An 18,029-nucleotide genomic window follows, 5' to 3' on the forward strand; every position below is an offset into this window, starting at 1 on the left:
GACACAGAAGTGAATAGAGAACAGGGTTGAGGGGAGAAGACACTAGTGGTCGAGTGTGCGTGCCTCCTTTCTCTCCATGCTAATTTTCTTGGCAGGCTCTTAAACAGAATTTTAATTTGCTCCGTGTTTATGATTCAGAACAAACGCTGCCATCTCAGCGGCCAATATAATCTAATTATTAACACAAATGCATGGACGTACATGCGCTGATGGGCACACACATGCACTAAGAAATGTATTTTGTATGTCTAATGAACTTGGCAAGCTTTCAGGACTAATTTTCTATTTCAAAATATGCTCTTTGTGAATAGAATAATACGGGCCTAAAGGAAAACCTTAAATATTCATACATACTTAATATGTGATGTATAGAGAACATCTAGAGTGTGCTATGGGCACTTAAAGTAATTTCATGCTAATTTCTTGGCTGGAGCTGTGCCAGAAGGGTCAGAGCAGAGGGAAATGAAAACACCTGAAGAACAAAATAATAATGATAACAAACATCTGATTTACTAAATTGTTTTTGTGCTGGTCAAACTTTAACAGCATGAAAAGCTCTGGATGCAATTAGAAGATTGTGAAGCCCGCACCTAAAGGCAAACAAAACCAGAGGGGACGTTTACCTCGCTGGTATTTCCGTTCATCACGCCAGTACGTTAATTACACCTGATGAGGGACTGTCAACTCCTGCTGCTGTTTTGCCAGCAAACCATCTCAGTGTTTAACATGAGGCATCAGATGTTGATGAGTCCAGATATCCCATTCATTCAGGCTGTGCACACAACACATACTGACAGTCACATCAACCTGACTCTGGCTCTCACATGGAAGCAGTTTCCTAATATAGCTCCTTAAATTGTTAATTGATTAGTTTTGCAGCTATTTTCTTTACTCGTGATTCAGAGGAAGCTTGATGACTTGTGACTACTTGTAGGTTGTAGAGATCAAGGTTACTGCTGGGGTTGGAGAGTAGAGCCTGAAGACATCAAACAATGAATTAATTGCATAAAGTGTTGCTATTGAAACATAAGACGTATGATGAAATCTTGCATGTTTGCTGAGTTTTGCACTTTTCCCCAATTCTTTGGTTTGGTTGGTTGTTATTTATTTAGTCTATCCATTAACAGGTCTATCAGTGCACACATGTTGTTAACCTCTTACTGAACTAGGGTCTCCTGGGGGTAGCAGCCAATCCCAACTGGCTCTGGGCAGTTGGGTTTACAAGGGGTGAGCCTTGCAATAGTGCTCTGATGATGGAAAAAAAAGACAAATAGTGGTTACAGCTTGCAGCCAGCAGCATTTATAAGTTTAAGTACATCAAGGGTGTTTTCCATCCTCCTTTTCCGATGAGCCTATGGCATTGATTAGAGGTTGCCTCATTCAAAGGATGAATCCATTGCCATGAGGTGCTAGGAGCAGCACTGTAGCAGTGACACAGCATAAGTCAAATGTAAGTAGCCTAGATAGTGTTTTCAGTGTATATATAATATAATATAAAAGTATAATATTACTACTTTGGGCTACTGAATTTATCTTTTCTTACAGCCCTTAGTTCCTCATGATATTAGTTCATTTCTGTGTCCATTCTCCCAGGTCTGTCATGTTTCTGTGTATGTTTATCCGGATGATCTGATATCCTCATGTTGGTGTTGTTCCCAGATCATCATGAAAATGTTGTTCCAGGTTCAACATTGCAAGTGACCAATCACATTATTGTGACGTTATTCTTTTGCGCACCAACCCATTCGTGCATTTATGAAATTCCAATGTTGCAAGGACAATATCAATTCTGCTTAGCGTTTATTAAAGGGTCAGGGTTAGGGTCCGTTGATCGGCGGACAAAGGCGGTTTCTCGCAGCTTAAGTACAGTTTTTTGTTTTACGCCGGTTTTTCCCGAAGTCGCGAAAGTATGACATCACAACATTCTGATTGGTCACTTGCAATGTTGATCCTGGAACAACCTTTAGTATGATGATCTGGGAACAACACCAACACGAGGATATCAGATCGTGCATGTTTATCCCCAAGTTCATGTGTCTTAGTCTGAGTCTCAGTGTGTGTTACTTCCTGTTTTATTTTCATAGTCCTCTGTCTCGGACGTGTTGTGTTTACCTTTTGTCTCTTTAGTCTGATTAGTCTGACATCCTAAAAAAGGTCAAACATGATGGTGGTAATGTGATGGTCTGAAGTTCCTTTGATGACTCACTGATTATGTGATTTACTTTTGCACACAGGTAGGTTTTTCTTCCCTTAGTAAATGAAATAATAATTTATATAAAATCAGGGAGGGTGCAAATACTTTTTCACTGCACTGCTCGTTTTTCCGTGGCTCTCTCTAGTTGCAGCTCCAGCATTCACAAAATGTTGCCCAGTGCCAGCTGGGACCTTAAAAGTAACAGATTCAGTCACCTAAATCATACAGTGTCATATAAAAGGGTAACCAGTGACTTTTTCTTTCTACTTCTTTACAAGTATTGTGTTAACATTTGACAGATCCTGAAACACAAGGGCTTGAACTGTTTAAATATTTACAGCGCTAACTAGAAAGATTTGTGTTTCCCATTTTGACAGGTTCCTCATAGATGTGCACGTACATTTGTGTCTGTGCTTGTGTATTTAACTCTGTTTGTGTGTGAGTGTCTGTGAGAGAGAAAGCGGGAGAGGTCCCCAGTGGCAGGAATGACATTTGAAAGAGGCACCCCACTGGGACCAAGACAGCTATCTCAGTGCTTACACAGACACACACAGACACCCACACAGAGTGCCTGGTTGTTCTGAGTCGGGGCAATCTGTCCATCTGTTAGTCTGTCAGTTGCACGTCATCCTTAGTAAATGGGGTTAACAGCCACTGCTGTATTAAGAGAGGCAGGGATAACAAGTCCTCGTGCCAAGGAGAAAAATACGGGTGGGGGTTGGGGGGGTAGAGAGGGAATGAAATGGCCACGAAGATGAAAAAGCAGCAGAGAGGGAGGACGCATTGTAGCAAGTGTAGAAAATTCTCTGATTTAGGGCCTGTGATTGAGGATAATAGTTTCCTACCCTGCTGAGTTTGCTGTGGTGAGCTACGAGCGAGAGGGAGCAGAGGAAAAATGGGACGCTGAAGTGGCTAAGAGAGGCCGAGAAAAGGAGGGGTCATTTGTGAAATAGCAGTAGGGCGAGGTGAAGCAGATGAAGCAAATGAGGAGGAGGAGAAGAAGGAGTGAAAGGCGGAGGGGTGTGTGAGAAAGAGATCGTGATGAAAGCAGGTGCTGTTTCTGAAATAGAACGGGAATTTTCAGTTCCAGTAAATACACATTATGGTGCACACACACACACACATATACACTAAAGACGGCAACATTTCCATTTCCATGTTTTTATTTGAGCACTAAATGCACAAATGAGCACAGCTTCTACGTGGATATGTATTTTGTGTGTGTGTTTAAATACACAAACTGCAGTGTGTCGTGTTCTGAGTAATTCAGCTGAATGTTTATCAGAGTTTATTGGAGGCTGTGGCCCCCTGCCTGACTCAATATCTGCCAAACTGGTAATTATTAAAATCTTGGCATAACACAGCCTCAAACTGTTGACACCTTCAGTTGTATTACTGAGCTAAGGACCCCCGCCCCACCCCCACCCACATATGGTTTTCCAGAGCTGTTTCCACATGCGAGTACTAAAACCCTATGAAATCCAGTTCTATGAATTGTGCCCTCTTTTTATTTGAGAAAAAAAGTTCTCAACACTGTAAAGCCTGCAGGTGCAGCAAGCTAACCAAAAAGAGCCATTCTGCCAACAACATATCCACCATCAACAGCAGCTGTGTGCACTGAAAGAAATTTAGGAAAATGCAATTTTCCTCTGTGTGTGTGGTCCTCCAAGCAAACACGGAGTGCATGCTTTCTGTCTTTGTCCAGTTTACTTTTCAACACCCAAACCAAACACCCCACCAAGTTCTATATCACAGGCTACTGAAGGGAATTACCAAACCACAACAGCTAATTAAATGCATGTTCTTTCTCTACTGCAAAGCAGACTGCTATGAAACAAATACATTCAACTACCTAAAACAATCCTTAAAAGTATTCAGCAGCATATGTTGATAGTCACCGGCTCCCTGTTAAATCCAGAATTTAATTTAAAGTCCTTCTTCTTGCATGCAAGGTTTTAAATAATAATAATAATAAATAATAATCATAATAATCAGGCTCCATTCAATTCAATCCAATTCAGTTTTATTTATATAGCGCCAAATCGCAACAACAGTTGCATCAAGGTGCTTTAGACCCTACAATAATACAAACAGAGAAAAACCCAACAATCATATGACCCCCTATGAGCAAGCACTTTGGCGACAGTGGGAAGGAAAAACTCCCTTTTAACAGGAAGAAACCTCCAGCAGAACCAGGCTCAGGGAGGGGCGGGGCCATCTGCTGTGATTGGTTGGTGTGAGAGAAGGAAGACAGGATAAAGACATGCTGTGGACGAAAGCGAGAGATTAATAACACGTATGATTCAGTGCAGAGAGGTCTATTAACACATGAGTGAGAAAGGTGACTGAAGAAGAAATACTCAGTGCATCATGGGAATCCCCGAGCAGCCTCCACCTATTTCAGTATAACTAAGGCAGCTGATCCAGTCCTAACTGTATGCTTCAGGAAAAAGGAACGTTTTAAGCCTAATCATAAAAGTAGAGCACTTCATTCTCAGATTGTTGGGTTACTTGTGGTTCTTAGGGTGTTTAAGAGTACAACTTTCCCTTTTGATGAAGCTACGAGTTCCAGTTGGATCAGTTGTCTAGGAGCCCTCTCTTAGTTATGCTGTTAGACTGCCAGGGGCTGTTTTCTTCATCCTTTTAACTCTCCCTGTGTTTATACACCACCATGGATTCAATCAGTAGTTATTATTAATCTCACGTTCTCTTCCACAGTGTGTCTTTTTGCTGCCCCTCCCTGAGCCTGGTTCTGCTGGAGGTTTCTTCCCGTAAAGAAGGAGTTTTTCCTTCCCACTGTCGCCAAGTGCTTGCTTATAGGGGGTTGTATGATTGTTTGGGGTTTCTCTGTAATATTGCAGAGTCTTTACCTTACAATATAAAGGGTCTTGAGGTGACAATTATTGTGATTTGTCGCTATTAACATAAATTTGAATTTAAATTGAACTGAATTGAAACAAAAAGTTTTAGTATAAGGTAAGGCCCCACCTTGGCTAGGGAAAATGCACATTCTCCAACCAGTTGGCAAGTGATTGATCCTTCTTGCAACTAGTCACTTGAAGAATGCCGCAGTTGCCCGAAGGCTGCAGGAAAGACAAAAACCCGTCTCCACACATTTGCTCAGAACTCTCTGAGCAGCAGTGGAACTATGAAAAGTAAACACAAACCTAACACGGTGACTGTTTGCTTTTAAAGTAGATGTGGTGCCTTTTTAAAATGTTAGTTTCATCTTTTACTTGGAAGGGCAACATTATCATTCTTTCTCCAAGTTTCAGTTATGCTAAATAGACTTATTCTTCTACTCCAACTGAGCACTCAAAGTGCTTTTTATTACGATCCTCGTTTACTCACATATTCATGCAACACTTTTGGGCTACTCGGAGTTCTTCACCATGCAGACTGGAGTTGAGAATGATTGGACGACCCACTCGACCTCCCGAACTTGGTGGTTAGTAAGCGACTGTTTGCAGACAACCAAGTTGCGGCTCCTGAAGACCATCGTTATACCGACGGCACTGTGTGCAGCGGAGACTTGGAAATCAACTGCAAAGATCAACCGCCATCTTGATGTCTTCCAACAACGTTGTCTTCGGCGGCTGCTCAAGATCACATATTGGGATCGCGTTACCAAGGAAGAAGTATATCGCCGTGCGGGAGTAGAGCCGCTCCATGTCCAAGTCACCAAGCGTCGGTTCAGATTTGCCGGTCACATCCTTCGGCTACCGGACCCGAGACCTGCCCGTGTCGCGGTTCTGTGGAACCCGAAAAATGGAAAGAGACGGCGAGGAAGACCTAAAATAACATGGAGGAGGACTTTCCTTGAAGATTTATGTTCAGTCGAACTGTCATGGGATGAAGCAACAACTGCCGCGATAGACCGAGTTCGATGGCGTTCTCTTGTCGCCCGATGCGCCGATCGGCACGGGAGGATCTAAGTCTAAGTTTGCAGACAAGTCAATACCTTCCAGGATTACTACTTTTTCCTTGTGGCTTTTCTGTGGTTTAGCAATTGATCTCACAGCAACTGCCAGCAACCTTTAGCAATCACTCACCAGCTGCTCCTCTAAATGGCGGTTAGATGGTCACCAATCAGTCTCAAGACCTGTGTGACTGGGATCAAAATCCTACTTTAGTGCAAGATAAATAAAGACGAATGCTGCCCATGTTATTAAATATGAAATCAGGACTAAAGCTTCCTCAAAATGATGTCAAATAAACAAGTTATTCCCAGAAGATCTTTAACTTTTTTTCAGCAGTGTTGCTACCACCGTTTCTGTTTAAACCACAAATAACTTCAATCAAAACAAATTTCAAAAAAATCAGTTTAGCTACAAGTCAAAGAATGAAGAAAATAAAGAAACGATCTGCCAGAAAAAGAAAAAATCACTTCTGTCGTAGGTTTTACGTCAATCTTTATTTTACCATGTGTCTCAAATCATAATAATTACAAAATTAATTGAATTAATTAACATTACAGTTTTTCTCCATTGGTTTGGCTCATTTCTTGAAACAGAAATTACATTCTCAAAATAACATGGACAAACCTCCAAACCTCTTGGCAAATGTTCACAACAGAATGGCATTTCTCATTCATTTTATCAAATGGCAAATGCCTTAGTACATGTCTCAATTGTCTCAGTGCATCTTTGCAAATGATTAAGTACAAGTAGCCTACAGCTATACAGTTAGCCCACATTTAGCACATTTTCCAAATGAATAGATCTTGTAGATCTAAACTGATTAGTTGATTCTCAGTCTAATGATCATTCCCTCCAAAACATGTCAGCATGATTTCATTGTATAAGTACTCGCATGCACAACCGTCATAATACCATGAATACCATATATGAATTTCTTTGAATATTTGATAAATTGATGACAGTCATTGGCAGTCAGGTGAAACTAGGTGCCACACACAGGTGTGTTCCATGATTGTGTGCTGCCAAACACAGATATATAGAGCTTGACCAGAGCCAGTCCAATTTCTGAACATGGATAGACAAGGCCAAGCAAACGGACAAGGGGAAGTTCTTCCTCAAGGAAGAGGAGGAAGAAGAAGAAGAAGAGGAGGACTGAGAATGTGTGGTGGAGGAATAGGGGGAAGAGGCCGAGGAGCACGAAGACACTGTGCTGTCCCGAATGAAATTCGGGCCACAATTATAGACCATGTCCTAAACCATGGCCTCACAATGGCAGAGGCAGGTCGTCGAGTGCAGCCTAATGTGCCTCGCTCTACAGTCTCCTCCATCATCCAAACCTTTCGCAGGGAAAACAGGTATTATTATTATATGTTTTATAGGACAGGGCACTGTGCGTGAGGCAAAAAATTTATAACTTACTGTAGAGATTTTGTGTGCATCTGCCTACAGTGGTAGGTCTATACTAGAAGGTGGAGAGGACTAGTGGAATGTTTTGATACTAAATATGACAAGAAATATATTGAACAAATTACTGTAAACTATGGAATTGCATAATTTATACAGTTTAGAGTAGTATTCCAGTCACTGTGCAGAATGAGTACAGCGACCACTGAATAAGTCCTAGTTTTTTGATTTTGTGTTCATACAATTTACTACTGTAATGTACATTTTCTTTTTACATATGTATGAAACTTTCTTTTGCGTGTGAATAAAAAATGGTTATCATTTCCTTGGTAGTGTGAGTGCAATCTGTGATGTCAAACCTTGGAGGCTACTCTTTTCTGTTGTATATTGTTGGTCCTCTGCCATAGTGACAAAACATCTAAACATTTTGTGTGGCAGTACTCACACAATGCCAAAGGGACGATGCATTTTGGGGGCACTGACTATTCAGATTAGAAAGAAATGTAGTTTTGACACATGAGTGAACTGTTTTAGGGGAGGTATAAGCTTTTGCAGGTGGACCATGTTGTTGTGATCAACCATCCAGGTTTATTTTGACAAAAGCACCAAGAATGATGAGAATGTCCGATCTGTGTCGAGGAATGAGCCAAAGCTATTGAGGAGGATCTTTGCCATTTTGGAGACACTGACTGTTTAAATGAGAAAGGGATTTAGATTGAAGCCTGAGTGAACAGTTTTGGAAGAGATATGAGCTTTTGCAGGTGAGCTATAGTGTTGTGCTAAACTGTAAGAGTGTTTTGCCAAATGATCTTAGAGTTTTGAGAATGTAATTTCTGTTTAAAGAAATGAGCCAAACCAATGGAGAAAAACTGTAATATGTGTGTTCAAGACCCAGTGAACCTTTACATTCCTTTGGTAGAATCCACATCGCGACCTCCTTTTACTCCTCCCCTCCTGCTGAGCTCTGTGTGCGGCTGCTCTTACTAATGCTGAGTCAATTACTACTGCAGGTGCCGAGCCTAAAAATGGGCCAAGGGTTGTGTGCGCCTGTGGGGGGTTCAGTTAAGGTGTTTACTCTGTATGTGTTCATTTTCCTCGGCTTTGTATCTGTCAAGCTTCTAAGCAGAAAAAAAACCAATTAGTTCTACAAGAAAGAGAAGGGAAAATGGAAAATAAGAGTTATTCAAAGAAAGCTCTAAAGCCCACATGCAATCTATACACACTCCATGTATTTTGAGTTAAGGGAAGAAACTGTTAGGAAAGATGATGAAATGATTATGAACATTATGCAGTTGTTATAGGATATATAATGTAATATTTTAGGATATATAATTATAAAATAGTTCATATATTTGATGAGGAGAATGCACATCATCATGAAAGTCCATATAATTTGTGTTCTGGAGAACTTGCATTGTGCAAATGTCTTTTGTCAACCCTCATTTCTTTATATTTTGCAAGGAAAATGGGAAACAGTTGAAGCGATTTAGTGAAATGTGCAAGCGTAAATGGAAATACAGCATTTTAAACTAAATAAAAAGAATCTCTAAAATGTTACTGCTCAAGAACTTTGCCCAGTACTGTGAAGAAAAGGTTTAAAGCAAACACACCATTAATTGTCTTACATGCAGTCTAACACAATCCAGAGTCGGTTGCTGGTGAGGGGTCATGTTATAACCAAAATACACCAAGACCCAGTGGGCTTATGCGCACACTGTGTGAGTCAACAGAGGGAAGGTCAAGCGAATTGTCCTTCGAGGTGCCTGAATGTCCATCTATTACTCAGCATTCCAACCAGTAACTACAGTAGTTTAATATTTGACTTGAGACTGAATTATAATGAATCTCTACAGAAGAATTTTCTTTTTGAAAAATCTCCAAATGCATGCAGATATTTCTTCTATAGAAATCGAAATATCAGTGCAATCTGTTTGGTGGCTGGTTTTGCACATCAAAGTGTTGGATTGATGGACAGCCAGATGGACAGATCAGTCAACAATTATCTTTGCCCTTTGGCCTGACTCCTAGTGCTGCAAAAAGAGAAATCTGAAAGAAAGATGAGAGAGAGATGGGAGAGCGACAGAGTGCGCTTTTCACAGAGAGATTAATTGGACTGGGCTTTGCAGGACTGCTGCTTTGTCTTTTTCTCATCAACAGAGCAAATTAAGAACTTTTCAAATATTTGTTAGCCTGCTTAACATATTCGCTGGGTCGTTCACTTCAACTTGCCTCGTTTTTAAATGCTCTTTAAACAAAGTCATTGTTTTCTGCTTTCGTTTTCATTGCCATGCAGTGCGCACCCTTTGTTGCACCCTGGGCTGACTCTTTGTAATGGAAATAACTGCAACTTCCAACAACTGTTTGAAAAGCCCAAACACACACACACACACACACATGCCGAAGTTCACAGCTGAAAGACTGAACATGTATGTGCATTTGCTGCACGTCACGCGTACGTGAAAAACAAAGTCAAACGCATCTGAACACATGAGCAGATTCACTGTAATTACAGATTGCGTGTAAGCTGTCAAACTTGCACACAAACAGTCGCACTGCATAGTTGCACACAGTGCTCCTGACAAGGCTTATTGTTTGTCCTTGACATTTTCATGTATTTGATGAAAGGCTGGTATGAAAGGGCCATGTGTTGGCATCACAAATCTTCAAATGTGGAGCGATTTCTTTGTTCCCTCTCTCTTAGCTGACTCAAGGGACTTCTGTGCTCGGGGTTGACTTGTTAATTAAGCACACGGCTGACTGATTCAAATGTCTGTATAGAAATTTGCACACAAAGTGGTAGTTACAGGAGATGTGAAGGGACTTTCCAAATGTACCCTTCATTAGTACTGCAGCAAACTGGAAGTGCAACCAAACAATATATGGAGAAACACTCATTATTATTCCTTCCTAAGTTACTATTTTAATAGATAGATGGATGGATGGATGGATGGATGGATAGATAGATGATAGATAGATAGATAGATAGATAGATAGATAGATAGATAGATAGATAGATAGATAGATAGATAGATAGATAGATAGATGATGGATGGATGGATGGATGGATGGATGGATGGATGGATGGATAGATAGATGATGGATGGATGGATGGATGGATGGATGGATGGATAGATAGATAGATATAAATCTAAGCATAAACTGCATATTTTATGGCTCATCTTATAGCAGCCTTAAATATGTTTTGCTTAATTTTTAAATGAATGGATGGATCAAATACTTAACTTGTCCTACAAGGTCAGAGATCCAAGAAGGTATTCTCAGTGCTGATATTTTTTAATATCTTGTAATGGTCTGTGTTTGTCTGGGTCAGAGAATGATGTCCTTGTTCCACATTTCCCCAACATAGTTTACAAAGAGGTCATTAAGGGGAAGGGCAGACCAATTGTGATGGCCAGTTGTGTTTCCTTGTCTTTTTCTATGGTTGCTTATGTGTTAAAGTTAGCAAACATAAAGCAAAATCTTTGTTTTTCCTTCTCAGTGCATGTGAAGGCGGGGACGTGTGAGGTGATTGCTGCCCATCGCTGCTGCAACAAGAACAAGATCGAGGAGAGATCTCAGACTGTCAAATGTTCCTGCTTCCCTGGACAGGTCGCCGGCACTACTCGGGCCATGCCGTCCTGCGTCGACGGTAGGTGTCACTTCATTGGTGTTTGGGTATCTTTTGTGTGCTTGCGTAGTGCCGCTGCCTGATGTGCACCTGTTTTGAACGTTGGCTAAAATGCCTTAGTATGGATTTGAACTCATCATGTGTTTTCTTTGTCATGCATCTCAGGCAGAGCACTAAAGTTCAGATTGCTTTAATCGACTCTGAGAGAAAACAAGTGAACACTGCATTAGCAGATGAGCACATTTATGAAGATGAGTGCTGACAGTCAGGCCACACGGAGGAGCAGTCAATATCAGGAGTTAGCAAGAGGTTATTTGAAAGAGACTCAATGCAGGTGCTATATATGACCGAGCCCCCCTGTGTGCTGCAGTATACTGAAAAATCTAAGAATTGATACACGACCAGGTAAACTCTGATTTAACTGCCAAGGCATAGAAGCCATCAGTATTCTCTTGGCAGCATTTCTGTGTACTGGTAGCCAGAATACTGACGAGAAATGCATGGAAGCAAAGTGAAGCCTTTCTCCCACTGCCCGTTTTCTGTGCAGTGCTGCTTCAGCAGACTAATTTATTACATACACTGCCTCTGTCTGTTATATTTTTGTGATGAATTCAGAAACGTTCTGAATATGATGGATTGCGTGGGGTTATATTCTGAACACAATCAATTCAAAAGTAATTAAATATTTGCTTCTCAGGTAAACCTTAAAGGTACAAGAGACACAAATCTGAACTATTCCAGAGAGAAAAGGGAACGTCTTCATCTCAGTAAATAAAAAATGGAATCTTGTGTTGTTCCACAACTATACTACAGCGCCATGTTCCTGAATTATTGTCTATTAATGTAATGTTGATGCTGAATGTACCAGACATGTGTTAAACTGCTTTCATTCAACCTATTTATGCATGCATTATTTGCATTATTTATGTATGCACTCACACCAATCAACTAAAGACAAATATTAGGGTTTTATCACAGAAAGAAGTCCACGCTGACTTTCCCTAACTTTAGGTGCTCCTGCTGCACAAACCCCAGTCTTGCTGTGAGATATGATCATACATATTCGGCACATCCACAATCAAACCCAACCACCTCCTGCTGACTCCGATATATTTCATAAATGTGCTGCCTAATTTCCAAAGGTAATCCAGCAAGTGATTATCTCGCAGCTAAATGTAACAATTTAACTGTGAAGAAACTTAATTTGTAGGAGATGGGGTTGGACAAATTCTAAAATGGATTATAATGAAGCAGCTCAGGAAAAATGCACCATGAAGAGGAAATCTTGTGTTTTTGTTATTATACCGAATTTATCAGTAGTCAGCGTTATGTAAACATCAGAGGACTCCCAACAAGGATCTTGATAGCAAAAGATATTAATCTGCAGGAAGTATTATCTTTACGAAGCTCTTTTGTTCGCTGCAAATGAGAAGTTGATTTTTTAGACCCAAATGTATTTGGGCATTTTACCCATAAATGAGATTAGTATTTAGTGATGAATATTCTAAGCTGTAAAATATTCCCGTATGCCTGGAAACCCGTCATCCACTAATGCCTCTGTGTTTACAACATCAGTATCCAGCAGGCCCTGCAGCCTCACAGAGTGGCACTTGATGAAATAACTGACCCAGTCTCCATTTCTCAGTTGTTTCTGGGTTTCGGGTGAACGCTCAAACATGATGAAAGATTCACTTACAATACAACATGGCACAGCAAGATGAAGGGCTGGAAGGGTGGAGTACATCTTACTTACTTATGGCACCACAGATATACAGTACCGTGAAAAAACATTTTCCCCTATCCTTTATTATTTTATTTTATTTTTTTTGCATATTTATCACACTTAATTGTTTCAGATCATCAAACAAATTTTAATATTAAACCTGAACCTGAGTAAATACAAAGCACAGTTTTTAATCTTTGAGTTTAAGTTTATTAAGGGGGAAAAAGCTATCCAAGCCCTATGTGAAAAAGTCATTACACCCTAAACCTAGGGCTGCACAATTTTGCATAAAATGAGAATCACGATTTTTTGCTTAGAATTGAGATCACGATTCTCTCACGATTTTCTTTTCCAGTATAAATATTTATTGCACTTATTAACTGCACATCAACTTCGTAACAGTTGAGACTGAACATAAAAACAATAAATAAACATAAAAACAACAAATGTCTCACGTTTTGTCGTTGCCGCAAAATGTTGTACTGCTTGAAATTGCGTCTCCACCGTTGCTCGACACTGCGTGTATAGAGCAGGTAGCAACAATAGAAAAATAGTTGCGGGACGGCACTGTGTAGCGTTTGTCTAGGGTGTTGATCGTTTTCCTAAATCCCTCGTTTTGCACAGTGTTGATGGAGACATATCTTTGGTCAGGTGATAAGTGATAGCCTCCGTAATTTCTTTGTGCCTGCGGTTCGACGTGTATAGGGAAGCGCTGTATAAGGTTCCCGTTATTGATGTTTGGGTGGTTGACCGGGACGGATTTTCTCCTGTCACTTTCTCGTCATCCCTGACGTGCTCTCCGTTGTTTTTCCCTGCCAATTTTAGCAGCCAGCTTCTGTATCACGTGGTATAAGGCTCCGCCCTCGTCATTTGTTGAGCAGGAAGAGTGAGCGCTTGTTTTCATGCAGATCCCGGATCAAAATGCGTCGTCGTCTTTTTTTTTTCTTTTTTTTTCTTTTCATTTTTTTTAAAATCGTTGTCATTTGGAAATGAGATCGCACATAAGTATGAATTGAGATCGCGATTTTCTAACGATTAATCGTGCAGCCCTACCTAAACCTGACAACTAGTTGTACCTCACTTGGCAGAAAGAACTGAAATGTGTTTGGGATAAACACCAATAAGGAACTGTGGCCCACTCTCAGAATTTTTTCAATGCAGCCAGACTTTGACGAGGCCATCCAAAACCTTCATTTTGTTTTTATTACTGAATTGTTCACAGGTAGACTTGCTGTGTGTGTCTGGATCGTTGTCTTGCTCCATAAACCAAGTGAGTTTGAGCTTCAGGGCATGAAATGATGGATGGGCAGGATTTTTGGTAGAGAGCAGAACTCTACTGTAATTACACTGTAATTACACCCAGGTCCTGAATCAGCAAAACAGACCATCACACTACCACCACCGTGTTTGACTGTTGGTATGATGTTCTTTTTATGAAATGCTGGGTTTATTTTATTTTTTAATGATCAGAATGTTTTGTAGCAAATGTGAGATAAGCTTTTGTGTTCTTTTTTGCTTCCATGGTTACCAGTTTCTCCCAGTCTCTTTCCTATTGTCGAGTCATGGACACTGACCTGAACTGCGGTAAATGAGCCCTGCAGTTCTTTAGATTCTCTTCTGATTTCTTTTGTGACCTCCTGGATCAGTTGCCAGCAGGCTCTTGGATTTTCTTTGGTAGGCCTGACACTCTTGAGAAGATTCACAACTGTTTCAAGTTTTCTCCATTTATGGATAATGAGTCTCGTTTGCTGGAGTCACAAAGCCTTAAAAATGGTTTTGTAACTCTTTTTAGACTGATACATGTGTGTCAGCTGTTTCATTAGTTTGTTTCTTTTTGAGCTCTTCTGTTTCACTTTATCAAACTGGTTCTATTCATTCAAAAGGCCTGGCACAGTCAACGGCAAAAAACAGTTAATTCATGATTTAACAATGGGGAGAATTACAACAGGTAGGTTTGGCCAATAAATTAAATCATGAAAAACTGGATTTCGTATTTAATTGAGTTATCTTTGCCCTGCTAAACAAAATACTCATATTAACTCTCAGAGTTCTTTAGCAATGATGCCTGCGTCGTGTTTTTTGTTTGGACGTTGGACCGTTACTAAAGTTACACATAATGCATTTAATTACCTGACAGTGTCTCATCTTTAGAGTGACAGTTAAAGAAAAAGGATTCATGACAACAGCTTTTATGTGTTCACACATCCAGTCAGTCAGTTGTTTTTTCCTTTGACATTTAATCATGTTTTGTTTTGTTATATTTTCTGATGGTGTTTCATTATTTGTATTTAACAATCTCAACATGGAAGAGCTGGTTTTGGCTAATTAAATTCACATGATTCCTTTGCCCATGAAACCCATGCCTCGGGTAATTATCAGCATTTTAAAAATCATTTTTCTATTGCTAAAAGTTTTATTTCACATTAGCCTGGAGGTTAATGGGATCAGTTGTTGTTAACAGCATCTCACTAATTATCTCGTGAGTTTTTATTTGTTCAAAACTGTGTAAAATGCTGTACTTGCAAAATCGGTTTTAAAGAACGATGGTGATGTTGTCTTGAATAACATCACCAAATCATTAGCCCCTCCAGGAAAATGAATTATTTCCTAATTACTGTTAAACAGAGGAAGACATTTTTAAGCTTTTCCAAACATCTTAGTTTGTATTTTGGATCCAGGCGTTATTTCACTTTGCACACAGAAACAAATTTATTTCCCAAAAGCCAAAAACTACCAGGGTCAGAATTATTAGCACATCATTTATGTATCTTTTTTATAGAGAACAGCCTGCTGTCGATTACCGTTGCAGTTTTCAGAAAGTCTTACATACATCTCCTGAGCAATCCCAGCTTCCCAGCTTCTCTCCAAATCTCTCAAGCTCCTCCAGATTTGATCTTCGGCGGTCTGGCATGGACCCTGATGTTCAGTTCACCGCACAGATTTTCAGTGGGATCAGTCAGAGCTTTGTGCAGGTAGTTCTTTACCAGAAGCGACTTGTGTTTTGGGTCAATGTCATATTGGAAGACGAGATTGTTTGAAGTTTTCTTTCAGAATATTCACATCTCTTTTTTCCTTCCTGATTCCATCCACGTCTATGAGATTCCAAACACACTGGAACATTACCGCAGCATAATACCCCCACCACCGTGTTTCACTGTAGTCAGAGAGCTCGAGTTTCATGTCATCTGATCAAAGGACACTTCCAGTATGAATAATCTTGCTCCAAGTTGTCCTTAGTATACTTCAGTGTGGCGTGAAGGTGTTTTATTTTATTGGTCTGCAGCCTCACACTCCATTCCTGTGCAGAGTTTGTCTTCTTTGAGACTCATATTTCTAATTAAGTCATTCACGAGTGTCTTGGCAGTTTTTCTGGTGCCTTCAATGTCTCTCACTAGTTTTCTTTCCAGATTGTGTGAAATCTTTCACGTCTCACCTCTGCCAGGCTTCTTCTGTACGGTGTGCCTCTCTTTGAATCTCTTGATGATGCTTCCGAATCCAGTTCTTGACACTTGGAAACACTGTAATAGATTTATATATCCATCTCCTGCTTTGTGAACACCAACAATTTTTTTTCTAAGTCTTAACTGATTTATTTAGTTTTTGCCATGATGCCTTATCAAGTGACAGCTCAGACTCTGGCTGAAGTTCTTAAATAGAACATAATCTTCAATTTTGACTTGATTTTACAAGCTTAAAGCATCACAAAGTTAAAGCACATCATTGTACAGCAGGGCTTTGTGCTGTGGCTCAATAAAAACGTCAGTTTTTCAGGGTGGTGATAATATTGACCCTGGTCATTTTTGCTTTTTCTGCAATACTTCAGAGCAGCCTTGCACACCTTTGCAAACCCTGTCAATTCTGTAGTTGCTATTTTTAGAGGTTTTTTTAATTGTTATTTATTCTAAATGCTGTTATGTTTAGAAATTATATAGTGAAAACCCCTTGCTCTTGGGAAAAAAACAACTTTAATTTTCTAGGGTGGCTAATAGATTTGTCCTCATCTGTATATCTAGTAAATGTGAGGATCTATGTGACAGATTCACTTAAAAAACAGGAAACAGCCTTTGATGATGATGATGATGATGATGATGATGATGATGATGATGCCGCCTGATTCTGGTTGAGTGAACAAAGAATGTTCTACCACATACGAGATGTTTTAACAGCGACGCTCTGAGGCTCACAATGGTCTGCAGCTTGCTTTGTTTTCACATTCATGAATCATTTATTGTTGGTGTGTTGATGCAAAATGCAACAAAGTGCAATAGAGGCAGACTTGGAAAATGAATGAATAATGACCAGAGTTGGGCAAGTTACTTTGAAAAAGTAGTTAATTATAGTTACCAGTTACTTCTTCAAAAAAGTAACTGAGTTACAATATTCTAAAAGTAATTAATTACTTGAAAAGTAACTATTGCATTACTTTAAAAAAAATGTTTAACCCTCCGGGGTCCAGGGTGTAATCGGCCATTTTTAACTACTTTAGATGTTTCCTCCACATTTCACCTTTAAAACTGTTACTTTGTCTTGTTTGGTCTCATCCTGTTCAGCACAACCTCACGTGTCTGAATTTACAGTCATGTTTTCATTTTTTACAAACTGTATTAACACAATTGATCTAAAATCAGACAAAAAACATAAAATCAGAGGAGAAAAAGTTATTTTTTACTGTAACAACCACAAACATGTTTAATGAATCATATTTCATAACTTTAAATGCAAATATAAATTTTCCATTTTAAAATCATATGCAAAAGTTTTGCAAACAAAGTTATTTGCATCCATTTACCTTTGACCTTGATTTTTTAAATAACCATTTCAAACTATTTCCAGAACAATCAGCTGTTCTTCAATAACATGCTACACAAATTATTTGTCACTCCAAAAACATAATTTCTGTCCACTATAAAGGAAACATCACAGCCTGATACCTGCAGGTCTGACAGCAGCAGGTGTGTCACTGCTGTTTCTACCTGGAGACAGCAGTCGCCTCATTGTTCTGACACACAACACAAAACTATCCACAACACTACACACTAACTACACAAGACAACACATTAACTACACACTCCAAACACGCTAAACGTCACAAATCTCTCACATCTCAAAACTCGCTCTCTCTCTTTTTCTGCTCTTTCTCTCTCTCGCCCTCACTCCTAA

General features: G+C 39.7%; 1 protein-coding gene across 1 annotated transcript in view; it reads left to right on the forward strand.

Annotated features, from left to right (window-relative positions):
- LOC102792056 (chemokine-like protein TAFA-2) overlaps positions 1-18,029 on the forward strand; it is a 105,882-nt gene that overhangs the window by 80,478 nt on the left and 7,375 nt on the right. The window contains exon 3 of the mRNA XM_006785681.3: positions 11,018-11,167. Within this exon, the coding sequence (XP_006785744.1) occupies positions 11,018-11,167 (150 nt within the window). The remainder of the gene's footprint in view (positions 1-11,017; positions 11,168-18,029) is intronic.

The sequence above is a fragment of the Neolamprologus brichardi genome, chromosome 20 (genome assembly GCF_056152115.1).
Source record: "Neolamprologus brichardi isolate AB-2024 chromosome 20, ASM5615211v1, whole genome shotgun sequence".
NCBI lineage: Eukaryota > Metazoa > Chordata > Actinopteri > Cichliformes > Cichlidae > Neolamprologus > Neolamprologus brichardi.